The following is a 19,960-nucleotide window of genomic DNA, read 5'->3' as shown; positions in this document are numbered from 1 at the left end:
TGCCAATTACAGGGATTAGTTCCTTGGTGTAAGTCCTCAGTTTGGTGTGAATGGGGCTGAGCTTGGGCCTGTGTACCTTGTTGCACCACAGCTTGTCGAAGGCCTTTTTACTCATTATGGACTGACTCGCACCCGTGTCCAGTTCCATAGATACTGGAATTCCATTCAGTTCAACTTTCAACATTATTGGTGGACATTTCGTGGTGAATGTGTGTACCCTGTACACTTCTGCCTCCTCGGTACGAATCTCCAATTCAGTCTGATCCACAGTGGATCGATCTTCCTCTGCAACGTGGTGGTTTGCAGGGTTTGCAGCTTGCCTGCACATTTGCTGGAGGTGTCCCATTGTTCTGCAGCTGTTGCACGCATAGTGCTTGAAGCGGCATTGATGGGCCCGATGATCACCTCCACAACGCCAACAAGGTGTTAATTGCCTCGCATTAACGATTGATGGCAGACTCTGGGTCATCTGAGGTCGTGCAGCAGCAGCCGATGTGTACGTTCTGCCATGTATGTTCCTGCTCGGAAACGCCGTTACTTTGTGCACAGTACTGGCCAAAACTTCTTTACTCTGCGAAATCTGTTTGGTGTTGTCGCTGGTGGACATAAATGCCTGGGCTATCATTATGGCTTTGCTTAGATTCGGAGTTTCAACAGTCAGCAGTTTGTGAAGGATTACCTCATGGCCAATGCCCAGTACAAAAAAGTCTCTAAGCATTTGTTCTAGGAATACTTCAAATTCACAATATCCTGCGAGGCGCCTTAGTTCGGCGACATAGCTCGCCACATCCTGGCCCTCCAACCGTTGACACGTGTAGAACAGATATCTCGCCATCAAAACGCTTTCCTTAGGATTTAGGTGCTCCTACACAATTCTTCATCAGATTTAGCTGTTGGTTTTAGCTGTGGGAGCTAGAAGATTCTTCATGAGGTCATAGGTTGTTGCCCCACAGACAGTAAGGAGGATCGCCCTTCGTTTGGCAGTGTTCTCGTCCCCTTCCAGCTCGTTGGCCACAAAGTATTGGTCGAGTCTCTCCACGAAGGCCTCCCAATCATCCCCTTCTGAGAACTTCTCCAGGATACCAACTGTTCTTTGCATTTTCGCGCGGTTGTTCGTTACCTCGTCGCCAATTGATGAGTTCATAATAAAGGATGAAACTGAGTACTGTGAACAATGAGCAAGTGTGACCTTAGCTCCTTTAATAAGACTCCAGAGTGCCAGTACCTCGTAGGTGGCCTGCTTATATAGTGTGCTCCCACGGGATGCTGGGATCCCTTGAGACTCCAACAGGTAGGCCCTCTGGTGGTAGTGTGATACCAGTTGCAAGTGGTTAAATACATAACAGACCCCTTATTCTGAAACTATGCTCCCTAGTTCTAGATTCCCCCATGAGGAGAAACATCCTCTCTGCATCAACCCTGTCAAGCCCCCTCAGAATCTTATACTTTTCAATCAGATCACCTCTCATTCTTCTAAACTCCAATGAGACAATCCATGCCCACATGCAACAAGACCTGGATGACATTCAGGCTTGGGTTGATAATTGGCCAGTAACATTCACGCCTGGGAACATCAGCAACATCTGCCAGGTTACTGGTGCAGTGCTTTTGAGAAGCCAACAGTTCATCAACTTCACCTTTGAAGCAGACAAGTGGGAAGAAAGAGCACTGCGATTTGCCACATGGCTGGATTCCTGTAGGTGCAGGACATCCTCAAATGCATTCATGTAGCCCCACGGGTTCACAGTCATGATGCAGCTCTGTTTCTGAACAAGAAGGACTTCCATTCACTCAATGTGCAATTCACTTGTGACCACAGGCAGCGAGTCATGCAGGTCTGTTTCCCCAGTGGTCATGACACTTCCATACTGCGCCAGTCTTCAGTAACCCCTCTATTTTAAGCAGACCATCAGGTGGCAGGATGATTTGTGGAGGACAAGAGATATCCTCTCACCTATTGGCTCATGACTCCTCTCAGGAACCAGGGTACAGACGACGAGCTCTGACATAGTGAGAGCTGTACATCAACAAGGGTTCTCATTGAGCAAATCATTGGCGTCCTAAAGCAACGGTTCCTCTGTTTGGATAGATCTGGAAGGGTTCTTCAGTCCAATCCAGAAAGAGTTTCACAGTTCATTATTGTTTGCTGTATGCTCCACAATGTAGCTATTCAAAGGGGAATTGCTTTGGAGATTCCTGAGGAGGAAGAAGTGGAGCAAGAAGATGAAGAATGGGATGAGGAGCCGGAGTAAGCAGTAGAGCACGGCCCATCTGTCGAGTGAGTTCCCAGGATAGTATGGCAGCAAATCAATAGCACTGATATTGAGGAGTGATTCTCCCGATCAATCCCAGCCTTGCCCCGAGTACCAACAGTCCCTCCTTCCATTTGACCCAGTCCTCATACCCACAATATTAATGCCCTCAACTATTTTGTTTCTCTTAAATCAATAAGATTATGAAGATATACCTAAATAAAGTTTAGGTACAATCAACCATGATCTTATTAAATGGTGGAGGAGGCTCGAGGGGTCAGATAGCCTACTCCTGCTCCTATGTCTCTTATGTTCTTAAAGTCTTTTACTTCACTACTCCAGCAGACTCCATAATTGATTTAACAAATGCTTGCATGACTGATGCCTATCTACAAGTTTATTTTCCAATTCTCATGCCCTATAAGGGGATTCCCTAGTGGCTACAGCTTGAGAGGTGGAAGGCTGCTGAACCTCCACTGAGAGCACTTGAGATGGCTTCTTCCTACATTGCAGCCAAGTCATGGGCGCAATACTCCTCGTGATGCGCACTGCTACCTCTACGCAGTCACACCGGGCAGCTTGCCTGGAAATCTTCCTGCCGCCTGGTGGCTAGAAGCTCCCCATCCTCCTGCCAGCCTCTTCCACCAAAACCTCCAAAGCAGTGTGCGTAAATCAGGATATCTTTGAAGCATGACATTTTACACCATCCTCTGTGATAGATGCCTGCAGCCAAAGTGCAGCCCCTTTAAGAGGTGCAGGCTGTCTTTAATTTGTCAGAACGCACAAAATTGACATCCCCATCAGATAAACTGCCAATCAATAGCACTGATATTTTATTTTAATTAATCATACCCCACGAATTTCTGCCCATGTGATCTGGCGTACGCTCCAAGCGCAATGTGCATTTTTACCACAAAAATGCACTTAAAGGAACTGCTACCCCTATGACTTTGATAAAGTAGGATTTGTTTCCAATTTTGAACATGAATTTAGACTTGGGAGTACTGAGCACAATTTCAAAATTTGAAGTTGACATGAAACTTGGATGTGTAGTAAACAGTGAGGAAGATAGTGATAGACTTCAAGAGGACATAGATAGGCTGGTGGAATGGGCGGACACATGGCAGATGAAATTCATCAGAGAAAAGTATGAGGTGATACATTTTGGCAGGAAGAATGAGAAGAGATGATATAAGCTAAATGGTATGATTTTAAAGGGTGTGCAAGAAGAGAGACCTGGTGGTGCTTGTGCACAAATCTTTGAAGGTGGCAGGACAGGTCAACGAAGCAGTTAATAAAGCAGATAGGACCCTGGGCTTTATAAATGAAGGCACGGGCTGGATTTTCGGCTTTGCTGATTTCGGGGTGATAATGGCAGCAGAGCGGAAAAGTTCGCGCCCGGGAACAGCTTGCGCCTTAGTCATCAAAATTAGGCAGCTGGGCTCCGAGTGTGGGCGGAGCGCTAGGGGAGGCATTGTACACCTCTCTTAGGGCGCTAGGCCAGCTGAGCATGGGAGAATCCCGAACTAAACAGCCGGCCCGGGAGTGCTGTGAGAGAAGCCTGGAGAGAAAAAAAGACTTGAATAAAAGCCATCAAAAATATTCCTAATACATAGCCCATGCCACCACAACATAAATTGCAAACAAAATTAAAAGAAAAAAACGATCACACTTACCTGAGGTCAGCATTACATACCTCACTACAGCCGGTATAGGTTGGACCGCCCGTTTTCACAAGCGGTCCCAGCTGGGTGTACGGGTTGGGCAGGACTAAAAAAAACGAGCCGGTGTCGCAACCAGGGGCGTTTCACATTGGCTCAACTCTTCCGGTACTGTTCCATACCCCCGCATAACCGGCCCCGAAAACCCCCGCGGGGCGCTAGAAGCTGACCGCCCACCCGGGGCACTAGAATCTGACCGCCCACCCAGAAGAGCTCATCGCCGCCAATGCCGCCCCAGCAGGGTGAAAACATAACATAAGAAATAGGAACAAGAGTAGGCCATATGGCCCCTCGAGCCTGCTCTGCCATTCAATAAGATCATGGCTGATCTGATCATGGACTCAGCCCCACTTCTCTGCCCGCTCCCCATAACCCCTTATCGTTCAAGAAACTGTCTATTTCTGCCTTAAATTTATTCAATGTCCCAGCTTCCACAGCTCTCCAAGGCAGCAAATTCCACTCATTTGCAACTCTCTGAGAGAAAAAATTCCTCCTCATCTCTGTTTTAAATGAGCGGCCCCTTATTCTAAGATCATGCCCTCTAGTTCTAATCTCCCCCATCAGTGGAAACATCCTCTCTGCATCCACCTTGTCAAGCCCCCTCATAATCTTCGATAAGATCACCTCTCATTCTTCTGAACTCCAATGAGTAGAGGCCCAACCTACTCAACCTTTCCTCATAAGTCAACCACCTCATCTCCGGAATCAACCGAGTGAACCTTCTCTGAACTGCCTCCAAAGCAAGTATATCCTTTTGTAAATATGGAAACCAAAACATGCACGCAGTATTCCAGATGTGGCCTCACCAATACCTTATATAGCTGTAGCAAGACTTCCCTGCTTTTATACTCCATCCCCTTTGCAATAAAGGCCAAGATACCATTGGCCTTCCTGATCACTTGCTGTACCTGCATACTATCCTTTTGTGTTTCATGAACAAGTACCCCCAGGTCCCGCTGTACTTTGCAATCTTTCCCCATTTAAATAATAACTTACTCTTTGATTTTTTTTCTGCATTACCTCACACTTTCCAACATTATATTCCATCTGCCAAATTTTTGCCCACTTAATTAGCCTGTTTATGTCCTTTTGCAGATTTTTTGTGTCCTCCTCACACATTGCTTTTCCTCCCATCTTTGTATCGTCAGCAAACTTGGCTACGTTATACTCAGTCCCTTCTTCCAAGTCACAGAAGCACACATCACCAGATAATCCACCCCACAGAATGCAAAAGCCAAGAAGTTATGCTAAATCTATATAAAACACTAATTCAGCCCCAGCTGGAGAATTGTGTCCAATTCTGGGCACCACAGTTTAGGAAGGACATGATGGCTTTAAAGAAGGTACTGAAGAGATTTACTAGAATGGTTCAAGGATAAGGGATTAGAGTTACATGGATAGACTGAAGAAGCTGGGGTTGTTCTCCTTGGAGCAAAGATAAGATTTTATAAAGGTGTTTTAAATCATGTAGGCTTTAGATAGAGTAAATATAGAGAAACTTTTTCCTATGGCTGAAGGGTCAATAACCAGAGGCCAATGATTTAAGATGCTGGCAAAAGAACCAGAGACGACATTAGGAAAAACATTTTTACGTAATGAATGTTTAGGATTTGGAATGCACTGCCTGATAGGGTGGTGGATACAGATTCAATAGTTGCCTTCAAAAGGGAACTGGATAAATAATTGAAGGAGTAAAGATTGCAGGATATTGGGAAAGAGCAGAGAAGTGGAACTTACTGGATTGCTCTTCGAAAGTGCTGGCACAAACTTGGTGGGCCAAATGGCCTCTTTCTGTGCTATACTATTCTATGATTCTATGAACCTTTACTTTTGGTAGACTCCATCATGCTATATTATTGTTAACCTATATTTTGAATAATACTATAATAATGACAACTTCATTGTGATGAAAATAATAGAAGCATACCCAAGAAAAAAAATAATCAAAGAGCTAATACACAAATATCTTTTACCATATCTGAAAGGTACCGGATCAATAAAAGTTTTGTTCCGGGCTTGAGCTTGTCGCTGCAGATACTCAATTCTGGGCTGTTCACATAAGCTCATACTGTTACAGAGAGGGACAGCCTCATCACGACCTAGAAACTGTAAAGATGAACAAAGATTTATGGACCAGTTACATTTGTTGTGAAACATTTGTAGTTCCTGTTTAGTATTAATGATAGACTGTTTATTAGGTTGGTAACTGCATAAAATCTGATTTATACACATTTTGAAGGAAACAGGTGAAGTATTAACTACTAAAAAGTAAAAGATGTTACATTTATATTCCATTGATAAACAGACAACTGCTTTAACAGTAAATTAATTATATTTTCCAAGATTAAAAATTATTAGTGATGCTATGAAAAACCTGGAGAAGTACAAAGCATAAGTTGCAAAACAGTGTCAAAAGAGGGGTCAAAATTCAGTTTCTATCATCCGCGTGGTGACATCATCCAGCATGCAACGCCTCCTTGGCGCCCTTATCGCGATATTTAGTTTGAACGTCAGCCTTCCCGGCAGGCGTTCTTACAGCCTGGGAAAAGTGGTGAGTAAACAGCGGAACTCGAGCACAGAGCAAGGTAAGTTTTTTTCTTTATTTATTTCTTCATTTTTTCATTAGTTGTAACAGTGGGGAAGTTTGTGTGTGGGTTGGAGAAGTCTGAGTTTTTTTTTCTTCCCTATTCTTCCCGTTTTCCAGCTAGCAAGGCGGCAGCCTCCCGATGCGAAATTCAGAAGGCCTCCTGAGCTCCCGTCCGAGGATGAATGTGCAACGCCACTTTTTAAGCGCTGCTCTCTCATCTTTGGGCATAAAAACTGAATTTGGCAGTTTGAGCCTGCACCTAACGTCTGGCGGTAAAATCAGCACTCAGGCAGTGACACCACCTCAAAAACTGTGGTACCGAATTTCGACCCCTTAAAGCCTAAAGGATACATGTTGAATTAACCACAAGATAATGGGACATACTAAATGACTACTCCTTGGAGGCTTTTTATCTGCGAGGATATGAGTGATAGGCCTTCCGATATCAAACACACATATTGTGCACTCAAGTATTTTGTCATGAACAATGCAGGGTTGTAAATAACTTGAAGGAGCTGAAAACCAACGGGTTTCCTCGGATGAATGAACAAAATACCAGTGTATTGAAGTGGACAAGGAATGAGATTTGTACAGCACTCAGTCACTTTGAGGGAATCAGTGAATACTGATTAAGTATTTATGGCAATGATATATCATGGTATTGGCTAGTTTTTTCTATTATGATAAGTAGGTGGTTAAAAACTAGGTTCACTCATGAAAATAGCCTAGCCTGATTTGATAAATAACAACCCCAGAACAGATATTAATTCTGCAACAGATATCTGAAGAAGAGGCCATTCAATTTAAATAAAAGCATCCTGTGGGTTTTGTTTGACTGGCAGCTGTACTTGTTTAAAGGATATGCATAAATAATTTCTCAGTCAAATTTTGAAAGTATATCTCAGGCAGTCCTGTTGCAATCAAGTAGTCCATTTGAATCCATCAGAGGGATATAAGTAAGCCAGAGAGATTCTATGGAAAGTCAGCAATGAACTCCCACTTAAGGACAGACTACTTAAACATGCAGTCGACATGGATTTCTTCTTAAGAACTTGACAAGTTCCTGAATGAAGATGACATTTCCAGTTATAGAAGGTAAGTTACTAGTTAGTTGGAATTATAGGCTATTGTGGTCTCCTGGAGCCTCATTTGATTCTGTAAATGAATGGAATTTTGCAGTTTTTCTTAAATTAGCCAAAAGATGTTTTTCTGCTTTTTTTCCCCTCTTCCAGGAGATTGCATGGTTAGAGAGTATGTCAATGGTGTATGTGACTGTACTATAAATAGGGCGGACTTTAGGAAACTGATGATCTTTCTTCTCTCCTCCTTTTCATGTTTGTATAATAGTCAGTTGGAGGAGCTACTTGGGCAAGGTCTCAATGTCTGCAGGAGAGAATATTAAAAGAGAAAACGGGTATCAAAGAAAGATACTGCAAAAATGCAAAGCTGACAAACAACATATCCTTTAAATGACTGGCACATTGGCTGCCTGTCCACTCAAGTATCAAAGAGGCCAGAGCTTCCAATGAAGCTCGCCAGACTTGTATATTAAAAGAGCCTAACTGACTGAAACAGACAGGTGCTTCAGCCAACCAGCAATAGACTTCTGAAAAATAACAGTGGCTAGATCTTCAGAGTTAACTGTCCACTAACTCCATTTTGAGGCCATTACTGCCCTGTTATCGCTAATTTTTGCAAGTTAAAATTGACTCCAATAAGCCTCTTTATTATTTGATTATGTTCCCTTGGTGCGATTTTAGATTAAATTTCATTTTTATTCAAAGCCTGTTCTTTGTGCCTTTTCACCACTTCACCACAAGACTGCAGAAGGGCTCCTGGGGCAGTTGGTGATGTTTCGGCAGTACTCCTCTCCCTCTCAACACCTGACACAGCATTCAGTGAGGACATGGACGGCCAATAGGGAGCGAGTGCGACAGGAGCCAGAGATGAGGCAGTCTCCGTGGCTCGGCTCAACATTAGATAGAAGCTGGGAAATTTGAAGCCAATGATGCAACTGCAAACTTAGACAAGCAAACTGCCAGACAATAAATATTGGAAAAAAGAGATCAGCCCTCACAAGGCAATCAGAACAACTATCCGCTTGAAATATGAAAAATGGTCACTTGGGCAAAGTGCAGGAGGAGTGGTGGTGCCTATGGACCTGTACCCCAGTGGAAACTGCTACCTTCAGGAGGTAAAGGGAAACAAATTTGAAAACCGGGTAGGTGGGTGCGGTGGGTGGTGGTGTCTAAGGTGAATTAAAAATCTGCTACCACTGCCTTCAGGCTTGTATGGCTCATCATAGGCAGTCCCTCAGAATCGAGGAAGACTTGCTTCCACTCCTAAAGTGAGTTCTTTGGTGGCTGAACAGTCCAACGTGAGAGCCACAGACCCTGTCACAGGTGGGACAGATATTCGTTGGGGGAAGCGGGGGTGGCACTGATTTACCACACGCTCCTTCCGCTGCCTGCGCCTGACCTCTTCACGCTCACAGCGTTGAGATTCGAAGAGCTCAATGCCCTCCCGGCTGTACTTTCTCCACCTAGGGCAGTCTTCCGCCAGGGTCTCCCAGGCGTCAGTGGTGATGTCGCACTTCACCAGGGAGGTTTTGATGGTGTCCTTGTAAGGTTTCCGCTGCCCACCTTTGGCTCGTTTGCCATGAAGGAGTTCCGCATATAGCAGTTGCTTAGGGAGTCTCATGTGTGGCATGCGAACTAAGTGGCCTGTCCAGCGAAGCTGATCTAGTGTGGTTGGTGCTTCAATGCTGGGGATGTTAGCCTGGGCGAGGACACTGATGTTGGCACGTCTGTCCTCCCAGGGGATTTGCAGGTTCTTGCGGAGACATCATTGGTGATATATCTCCAGCGACTTGATGTGTCTTCTGTAAGTCGTCCATGCCTCTGATCCATACAGGAGGACGGGTATTACAATAGCCTTGTAGACCATGAGCTTGGTGGTAGGTTTTAGTTTTAAGTGGATACAGTTTACATAATTGTGGATCTACAATCACTGTTGTAATAATGTACCATAACAGAACTGGATAGAATATTTTATTTGGATAGTTTTAGTAACTACTTCCTGTGGGGAGCTGAGTGATAGCTAATTTGTCCATTTGTGAGGAGGATGTTGTGTAAGAATCTTTTCACTTTGTGTAGTAATGACAGTTTGTTTTCAGGCTAGTGGAAAGAAATAGTCCTATTCAATTATGCAGCCATCATTTTTCTAGAATGCAATTAATATTTTAGCACTGACAATTAACTGAAATAAAATTATATAAATCAACAGATGACACTATGTTTATTACTGATGAATAAAACATAATTTTTGTGTGCTATAACATCCCTAGCCGAGAGTGCAGTGTCGTGAGAAAAGCTGTGGCAGTTTTTTGGGGAAAGCCTTTTTTGTCACATGGTTGGGGTGAACGAAGGATCTCAAGCAATGTGTAAATTGAGGCAATTTTGGAATTTCAAATGGCGAGAAAGGGAGAACAGAAACCATGTCAAAAATGTTGGGTGTGGAAATACATCCCTACTTATCTTCCCAATGCTTGAACCTATGCAGAAGACAACTATCGTGAATTACTGTAGTAAGAAGCTACACTAAACCTTACATGCTAACTGAATTAATCTGGATGTAGTACTTTACCATGAATGGTCCATGTTTTTTTTATTTTTAACTGATGTGTAAATTTAAAAATGACACCTTTCCACTCCCTCCCCTCCATTGTCCAGTAATAACCAAAGCTGTGGTAGTCACTGGAAAACTTAAGGTAAGAATTGTGAAACTGGTAATCACAGGCGGAGAAGCAAGGTTCAGAGAGAATAATTTAAAATTGAAAAGAGTGTGGCACCATGAAAGGGCAGGTGCTCTGGAAAATTAATTATGAATATGTAATTTTGATAAATATATGTCCACTCATTTTAAATACCTTGAAAATACTCAGTCCTTACTATCATTTAATTTTATGCATCTCAAAACATATCAATTCCTTGATATACAGAATTCTATGGAAAGTCATGCTGCAAAAGACAGAATACATTGGGCTTAATTTTAGTCAGTGATTTGTGCTATTTTTTTTGAGCAGGCTGCTTTTTTTGCCCTAAGTTAAAAAGCCACAGTTTCCCCAGTCAATTTGCACCAGCGTAACTCAGTTATGATTTTTTTTTTAGGTAGTTTTTTTTTCAGCCAAAGGGGCTGTAACCAGCCACCTATTCTGGTCATTTAGGGAACTTTGGCCAACTGATAGTTACTCCATTTCTGCTTAGGCCAGCGTATGTGGCCTCTCCAGAAAACCCTTGCGGAGAGTTAAAGAAATCGGCACAGATAAGTAAATCAGAGAAGGCCATTCAGCCTGGGCTAGGCGCAGGGAGTGGACCAGGAGTGCACTCGGGGCCAGGGTCAGGCGGGGGAGCGGATCCGGAAGACCTTCGGTCTGAGCTAGGGGCGGGGAGCGGACTAGCAAGCCCTTTGGTCTGGGCTAGGACCGGGCATAGGACTGGGAGGGTACTCAGGGCCAGGGTCGGCAGGGGAGGGAGCGGATCGGATTGGTAAGCCCTTCGGCCTGGGCTAGGGTCAGGCAGCGGACCGGGAGAGCACTCGGAGCCAGGGTCAGCGGGGAAGGGAGAGGGTCGGATCAGTAAGCCCTTTGAGTTGGCAACCGTTGTTTTTTTATTGCTTAACAAGCAAGCCAAGCAATTTTGTTGCTCTGCTGGACATCAGCAAGCTGGCTGATGTAACAGACCCCCAGCACATAGCAAGAAGAATTACCTTTACCAAACTGCACAAATTGATCCGAATGCAATGAAAATGAATGGTGATGACTATTTATTTAGACTGAACATGAAGTCGTAACATCGTTTCTTGATCTCTTTGTGCTTCGGAATAAACTGCGTTTACAGTGGTGCCTCTCCAACGCAATATACGCTGACTGCAGGCTTGGCTCTGCTTTCCTGACAGGGGAAACTGTGTTATCTGCTGAGATTGATGCCACTTTGCGAGTAACTAGGCAGAGATCTCCAAAGCTTGTGGCACCAATAAAAAACATTCAATGCGCTGGCCAGCAGCAGCCTCATTGATCTCCCTCACTGTTGTCAGAGCAATCTTTAAAAATGGCCGATTGCCAAATCCCAGCTGTACTGAGAATGCGCGTCCATTGCAGCAACGTCAAAAACGTAAATTTTTTTCCCCGCGCATGCGCAGAAGGCTCGGCTTCGTTTTTCGGCGCAGACAGCAGGCTCCACCCCCCGAGGCGACTGGACATGCTGCGCGGCTCCGGATTCCAGTTATAGATCGGGGAAAGTTTGTACAATTATTTATGGCACATTTCTGGACCTAAAACCCAGCGTAACTCTGGCAATACGCCAGAAAACGGGCTTAGGCAAAATTGAGCCCATTATCTGTGGCGTTTTTTTGGCGTGCACCGTTTTTTTTTGGAGTAAATTAAAATCTCCATGTTTCCCCAAAGTTTCTGCGCCAGCGTAATTTAGTTAGGCACGATTTTTTTTGCGTCACGATTTTTTTGCGTCATAGCCCGATGTCTGTGCCAGTTTTCCAGATTTAAGCAAGTGTGGCCAACTTACATTTTTCCTAGGATGGCGTATGTGACCACTCCCAAAAAACCTTCTGGGCGCTCAACAAAAAGCAGCGCACATTACAAAATTGGCACAGAAAGACGCCATTGTTTTTAGGCGAAGTTTTGGAGGGAGTCAAGAAGACAAAGAATATGCATCATGAAGCTTAATTGTTTCAAAATCAAAAGGGAGAAAATGGAAGTCTAATGCAATTCTTTAATTTTTGATTTTTTTCAAAGTACCACACCGCCACCAAACGTCTCCTCATCGGGCTCAAGGGTCGAAGTGTCGGCAGGCAAAATTGCTCTCTCGCCCCGGCACAGGGGCTCTGCTTCAAAAGAAGCCTGGGTGGGGGGGTGAAGCCAAACTGAACTGCCAGCCACTTATATAAGGGATGAGAACTTTTATGCTATATAGCAGCTTCAAAGGAAGCCACAACTGGGGATGTGTGCACCATTTCTCAACATGGAACACATATCTGTATTCGGCAGATAACTGCTGCACAATATGCCCGGAGGAATGACTACATAAAGTACCCCATGACTGCCCAGGCAATGCGTGAAAGGGCTGTGGGCTTCTCCAGGATTGCTGGCTTCCCAAAGGTACAGGGCTGCATTGATTGTACCCTTATTACCTTACGAGCACCTTTGGAGGATTCCAAGATGTACAGGAACAGAAAAGGCTCCCACTCCATGAACGTGCAGCCCGACTGTGACGACATGCATCGCATCATGGCAGTTGATGCAGGATACCCTGGGAGCACCCATAATGCGTTCATCCAACGCGATATCGCTACATCTGCCATGTTTCAGCAGCAGCCAGAAGGGCAGATCTGGCTGCTGGGGAACAAAGGGTACGGCCTCACCACCTGGCTCATGACACCCCTACGTGTGACCCAGACAGAAGCTGAGCGGGAATACAACATGTTGCACATTGTGATGCGCAGCATAATAGAGAGGACCATTGGCATTTTGAAGCAGCGTTTTGATGCCTGGACCATTCCGGAGCTACTTGCAATACTCCCCTGAGATTGTCGGTCAGTTCAATGTTGTCTTCTGCATACTGCACAACGTAGCCATCATGAGGCAGCAGCAGCTGGTAGCAGAAGACCGACCTGAGGGGAAAGTGGCTAATGAGGAGGAGGAGGAGAACGAGGAAGCCATGCAACTACCTGAACCCGGAGCACGACAGCCCGTCATGCCCCTTTAACAATTGCTTGAGCCTTGCGCCAGCACTTCATCCATGAACGCTTTGTTGGCTCAAGGCTCAGCGGCAACTATTCAAAATGGACCATGTTTATTGTTTGGACCTGTTCCATAATGTTGTCTTGTGTTAATGGAACAAATAAAGGAAATGATTCCTCTTTACTACAAAAAGTTATGTTAATAATGGAACAAATAATGTAAATGATTCAGTTATAATTTAAAATATATTTTATTCAAAAGTTTACCACTTGTTTGTACTTAACTAAACTTTAATAAAAATATTCTTGTATCAAACTTTAAAGTATTCAGTTAAGATCACTTGCAAACTTTAAGATCATTTACAAACTTTAAGATCACTTACAAAATTTTAAACTTGTAAATTGACATCACTTACAAAAAAGTTTAAAATTGAGAACAGTTATAACAATAACAACTGTTAACTGTTATGTCTGTAATGCATTTATGAATGACTCCACGAGGCAATGTGTTGTACTCAAACTGCAGTGACCTTGGTCCTTTATTCATAACTCCAGAGTGAGGCACAAGCATGGTGGGCAGCCATTTATACTGGGCCCTGCACACCTATTTGGTGACCCTCAGGACTCCCACCGCAGTGCCCTCTGATGGACAGCCTCTACCAGAGGAGCAAGAAACCCCAGTCTCCACCAGTGTATATACTATGTTGGCACCCTCTAGTGGTACCAACATAGTATATACACAGTGTAAACCTTATTGATAGTACATCAGGTAATAAGTCTCCATCTTATGCAACTATACAGTGACTACACAGAGAGTATATCTATAGTCTGCATATATAATAATAATAACGAGCAGCAGCAGCAAAGAAAGTCTACACCCATCTCTCCCCAACCTTACTCTAAGACCGCCCGCTGTGCTTGGCCTTGGTGACTCCACCCCTGCCCGCAGGTGGTGGCACGTGTTTCTCCAAGCACGTGTTAGTACCAAGCTTATTCTTTCGAGCATCTCGGGTAATGCACACTTCTTGATGGGGGGGACGTGGGCAGCCGGCAATGTGGAAGGCCCGGCTTGGGCGTCTTCAGAGGTTGATCTGGAGATTGGAGTGGGAATGGCAGTTGATTCCGTCAATGGCCGCAGGGTCTGGGCGTGTTCCTTTGTTGCAGCAGCTATTTCCCAATTCTCTCCTGCATGTGCCCTGACAGTGTCTCAACTACCTGCAACATTCCCTCCCTAATGTCCACCGACAGTGTATCCCTAATGTGCCCGGAGAGTATTCCCATTTCTCGCAAGAGTGTTGTTACTTCCCCCGACAGTCCCGATATCTTATCACCCACGCCACTGATGGTATCCAGGAGTGGTCGCGTAAGGTCAATGCTCTCCCACTCATTGCCATCATCTGAACCACATCTGTTACATCCTGCACCCCAGGAGAACACTGTCGAGTTCTCCTTCCCCTCCTCACCCTGGGTGCTGTTCGTTGCATCCCACTGGGACTCGCAGCTTCGGACTGTGTGAAATCATGAAATGTCCCAACACTTGCACCACTCAGAAAAGGGGCTGGCACCTCAATGAACGGCACCAGCACCTCCTCCAGAGTGAGTACAATAATTGGGGCTTCATCCTCCCTCTCCCCCTGCCCCTCTCCTCCCCCTCACCCACATGCTCTTGGTCTGGAAGGTCGGATTGGAAGATGTTCTCGTCTTCAGGCTCGTCTGCGTCTGAATCTTCTTCTGCATTGGCTTCAGATTCGTCAGGGCTGGCCTCAAGTTCTGCAAAATATAACAGAACAGACAAATAGTTAGCAGCAGAGGAGGGGGCAGGGTGGCATGAGTAGGCCAACACAGTGCAGGCAGCAGGCTCATTTGAAGGACCACGATGAATGATAGCACATTGCATCAACTGAAGCCTAGCTGACAGAGACATCCCCATGAACTGAAGCAGTACTTAACATTTAGCAAAGCCAGATTGTGGAATTTGCAGGACTTGACCTGGACTCGAGTGTGGGCCCAGCTTGTGCAGTGGTGGTTGCTTTTCTCCAGGCAGGACCTATCAAAGCAGCGACCCTGTCTTCCAAGTGTGTCAGTGGATGCAGATTTGCCAGGCCTCCTTCTGTTTGAGTTCTCTCTCTTTTGTTGTGTGCCACCTTCCTCTGCAAAGATGAAAATACAAAGTTTTAGAGAGTGTGTCTTTCTGCTGGGTGGGACATACAGATGGTCACATTTACAATTGCAATTCCATTGAATAAATGAAAATATTACTTACACTAACTGCTTGACCAAGGTCCTGGCACTTCTTTTTGCACTGGCCTCCGGACCTCGGGATGGTCACCATTGCACAGTAATCTTGTGAAAGTTGGTTCCAGCATTTCTTCATTTCTTTTGGTGAAATTTTAATCTGACCTCTGCTGGTGTCCAGCTTGTGCCATCTCGCCTCAATTACAGTAACCAGGGCCTCCACTTCGTCCTGTTAGAAATTCTTGGTCCTTGAGCCGCGTTGCATATTGCAGCTCTGATTTTAAGTTCTCACACACCACTCAGAATTAAAGTTCTCACACACAACAGGCTCTTTAAAAATGGCTGAATGCAGACCGGGAGGTATACTAGGCATGCGCGCCCATAGCAGTTACGTAAAAAAAACTTCATTTGTTTTCCCGTGTATGCACAGAAGGGGCAGCATCCTTTTTTCGACGCAGACATTAGGCTCCACCACCCCAACCCCCGAAGCTAAAGAACAAGCTGCGTGCCAATTTCAAAAATTAGAACGGGGAAACTTTCATGTTTTTTTTGGGACACATCGGGCCCCCAAATAATGGCCGTTATTCTAGAAATACGCAAAAAAAACAGCATTGGGGAAAATTAACCCCATAGTCCTGACATAACAATTTTCCCTGTTTATTTGCGGTGTTTTTTTGACGCACACCATTTTTTTTGCAGCATTTATTTCTTTCCAAGTTTCCCCCTGCGATCTGCGCCGGTGTAACTGACTTGGTTATGATATTTCTAGGCCAGTTTTTTTTGACGCCATGCGTTCCCGCATGCAGGTACAACAGTTGGTGAAAAAGGCAAATGGCATGTTGGCCTTCATAGCTAGGGGATTTGAGTATAAGAGCAGGGAGGTCTTAATGCAGTTGTACAGAGCCTTGGTGAAGCCTCACATGGAATAGTGTGTTCAGTTTTGGTCTCCTAATCTGAGGAAGGACGTTCTTGCTATTGAGGGAGTACAGCAAAGGTTTACCAGACTGATTCCCGGGATAGCGGGACTGACATATGAGGAGAGATTGGATCGACTTGGCCTGCATTCACTGGAGTTTAGAAGAATGAGAGAGGATCTCATAGAAACATCTAAAATTCTGACGGGACTGGACAGGTTAGATGAAGGAAGAATGTTCCCGATTTTGGGGAAGTCCAGAACCAGGGGTCACAGTCTAAGGATAAGGGGTAAGCCATTTAGGACCGAGATGAGGAGGAACTTCTTCACTCAGAGAATTGTGAACCTGTGGAATTCTCTACCACGGAGAGTTGTTGAAGCCAGTTCGTTAGATATATTCAAGAGGGATTTAGATATGGCCCAGACAGCTAAAGGGATCAAGGGGTATGGAGAGAAAGCAGGAAAGGGGTACTGAAATGAATGATCAGCCATGATCTTATTGAATGGTGGTGCAGGCTTGAAGGGCCGAATGGCCTACTCCTGCACCTATTTTCTATGTTTCTGTGGGCCCAAGTTTTGGCCTCAGTTGCTCCTGATTTTTTTGGAACAGTTAGAACAGTTTCACTTTGGAACAGAAGTTTTTTTTCAAAAGGGGGCGTGTCCGGCCACTTACGCCTGTTTTCAAAGTCTCGGCAGTGAAAACTTACTCCAAACTAACTTAGAATGGAGTAAGTGAAGATTTTTGTACGCTCGAAAAAACCTTGTCTACACTTTAGAAAATCAGGCGTAGGTTACAAATCAGGCGTAGGGAATGGGGGGGGGGGGGGGGTTTAAAGGGAAGTTTACAAACATTAAACACTTCAGTTTTACAAATAAAGAGCCATCATCAATAATAAATAATAAAAACATCAATAAATCACCCAATAAATCAATCAAAAAAAATTAATAAGAAATCATTTTTTTTTTTAAATAATCAAATAAAACAAAACATTTTCTACTTACCAACTGCAGCACCAGGAGCCCTCTAACAGTGTGCTGGGGAAGAGGGAGTGGGGGAGAGGGAGTGGGGGGGAGGGAGGGGAGGGGGTGAAAAGGGAGGGAGGGGAGGGGGGGTGAAAAGGGAGGGAGGGGAGGGGGGGTGAGAAGGGAGGGAGGGGAGGGGGGGTGAGAAAGGAGGGAGGGGAGGGGGGGTGAGAAAGGAGGGAGGGGAGGGGGGGTGAGAAAGGAGGGAGGGGAGGGGGGGTGAGAAAGGAGGGAGGGGAGGGGGGGAGAGAAGGGGGGGATGAGAGAGAGAGAGAGAGAGAGAGAGAGAGAGAGAGAGAGAGAGAGAGAGAGAGAGAAGAGAAAGGAGAGGGAGGCTGAATGGGCCGGGCCCAGCCGGGCCCAAGACTTCGAGCTTAGATTTACCGGATTGACAGGTAGGTGGCATCGGGTCCGGGGGGGGGTCGGGAGCGCGGGTCGGGGCGGAGGGGAGGGAGGTCGGTTGATCGGTCGGTCGATGGGGGGGGGGGGGGGGGGGGGGGAGATCGGTTGGGGGGAGGTCGGGAACGGGGAGGGGGGATGGTCGGGAGCGGGGGAAGCGGAGGTGGGGTCGGGGGGGGGGGGGGGGGGTGGCAGTCCGGGAGTCAAGTCGGTCGGGTCGGGAGGAACAGGAGCTGGCCGTGGGAGGCAGCCTTATGCATGCAGCCCCAGTGAGGCCATTTGGCCAGAGCTAGGGGCTGCGTGCTTCGGGCCCCTCCCACACAGTTTTGGGCGCCTGGAGCTACTGCACATGCGCGCCCACACTGTAGCGGTCCCGGCACGGTTTTCAGCGCAGGGACCTGGCTCCGCCCCCTACAGCTCGTGCTGTGCCGCGCCTAGCTACAAACGACCTGCAGGGAGCCGGAGAATCTGGAAGATTTTTTTAGGCGCACTTTGTGGCGCAAAAAACGGGCATCCGGGTCGGGGCTGCGCTGTTCTAGGCACGGCCCGAAACTTGGGCCCCATGTTTCTATGTCTGCGCCGGTTTTTTCAATTGTTCGCTTGTATGGCCAACACTTTTTTCTCTTAGGTCGGCGTATCTGACCACTCCCAGAAAACCTTCTGGTGAGTTAAGAAAACCAGCACACATTCACAAATCTGTGCTGAAAGACGCCATTGTTTTTAAATCAAAGATTTTGGAAGGAGTCAAGAGCACTGTCAAAATCAATAATATAGTTCAACTTTTTTTTAACCTGTCAATGTAGAAGTGTAAATTTGTTGGATTTCAGAAGTTTTTTTCATTTTTTAAACTCACTCACATGCCACCAGTGAACGTCTTGAAGCAGGGCTGGAGGGTCGTAGGTTTAGCCGGCAGAATCGGCCCCACACCCGGAAAACAGGGGCTCAAGGCTCGGCTGCAAAACAAGCTGGAGGGGGAGAGAGAGAGAGAACAAGGTGCCGATCGGAAGGCTTGGAGCCCGGGGTGGGGGGCAGGAAGGGAGAGAGAGAAGTTGCAAGACCTTTGGGTGTGGTCCATCCATACAGCCCTGGATACAACTGCAAACCCATGCTGCCTGCTTTCCTGCCGTTTTGAGCTTCTTTCAAAAAGTTAAATTTAAGTATGGGGGCAATACTGACAATGCCATACCTTGTGCGAGCCTTCTGCATCATGGTGCTACATAGGAGACAATTGATTCGACTTCATCGCATCAGGAATATCTGAGCCCACAGGGTTCGTACCTCCACCTGAGTGATGCAGACTGTGTCAGAAGGCTGCGTTTCAGCAAAGAAGTTGTAACTGAGATCTGTGAGTTGGTCAAAGCAGACCTGCAACCGAGAAGCATCAGGAGGACTGCTTTGTCAGTTGAAGTGAAGGTTACAGCTGCACTTTCATTTTATGCCTCCGGATCGTTTAGAGTTATAACTGGAGGTGTGTGTGCCATCTCTCAATATGCAACACATGTCTCCATTCGCCAGGTCACAGCTGCACTGTACACACATAGGAATGACTTCATAAAGTTCCCCAAGACCGCCCAAGCAATCCATGACAGGGCTGTGAACTTCTCTATGATTGCTGGCTTCCCAAAGGTACAGGGCTGCATTGAATGTACCCACATTGCCTTGTGAGCACCTTTGAAGGATTCCGAGATGTACAGGAACAGAAAAGGCTTGCGTTCCATTAATGTAGAGCTCGTGTGTGACGACATGCATCACATCATGTCAGCTGATGCAAGATACGCTGGCAGCTTTCATCCTACGCGACAGCGTTATATCTGCCATGTTTCAGCAGCAGCAGCCAGAAGGGTAGAGCTGGCTACTGGGTGACAAAGGGTACGGCCTTGCCATCTGGTTCATGACTCCCCTACGCATAACCTGGATGGAAGCTGACTGTCAATACAACATGTCGCACATCGCGACGCGCAGCATCATTGACATATTAGAACAGCGTTTCCGATGCCTGGATCATTCCAGAGGCTACTTGCTGTACTTCCCTGAGATTGTCGGTCAGTTCACTGTTGTGTGCTGCATGCTGCATAAC

At 45.9% G+C, this 19,960-nt stretch overlaps 1 protein-coding gene across 5 annotated transcripts in view; it reads right to left on the bottom strand.

Annotated features, from left to right (window-relative positions):
* lrrc9 (leucine rich repeat containing 9) overlaps nucleotides 1-19,960 on the bottom strand; it is a 302,164-nt gene that overhangs the window by 173,845 nt on the left and 108,359 nt on the right. For all 5 annotated transcript variants that reach the window (XM_070877538.1, XM_070877541.1, XM_070877539.1 and 2 more), the window contains one exon: nucleotides 5,947-6,079. In XM_070877538.1, coding sequence (XP_070733639.1) covers nucleotides 5,947-6,079 — 133 coding nt within the window. The remainder of the gene's footprint in view (nucleotides 1-5,946; nucleotides 6,080-19,960) is intronic.

This window comes from Pristiophorus japonicus, chromosome 4 (genome assembly GCF_044704955.1).
Source record: "Pristiophorus japonicus isolate sPriJap1 chromosome 4, sPriJap1.hap1, whole genome shotgun sequence".
NCBI classification, from domain to species: Eukaryota; Metazoa; Chordata; class Chondrichthyes; family Pristiophoridae; genus Pristiophorus; species Pristiophorus japonicus.
This window is presented reverse-complemented; position numbering and strand designations above follow the sequence as displayed.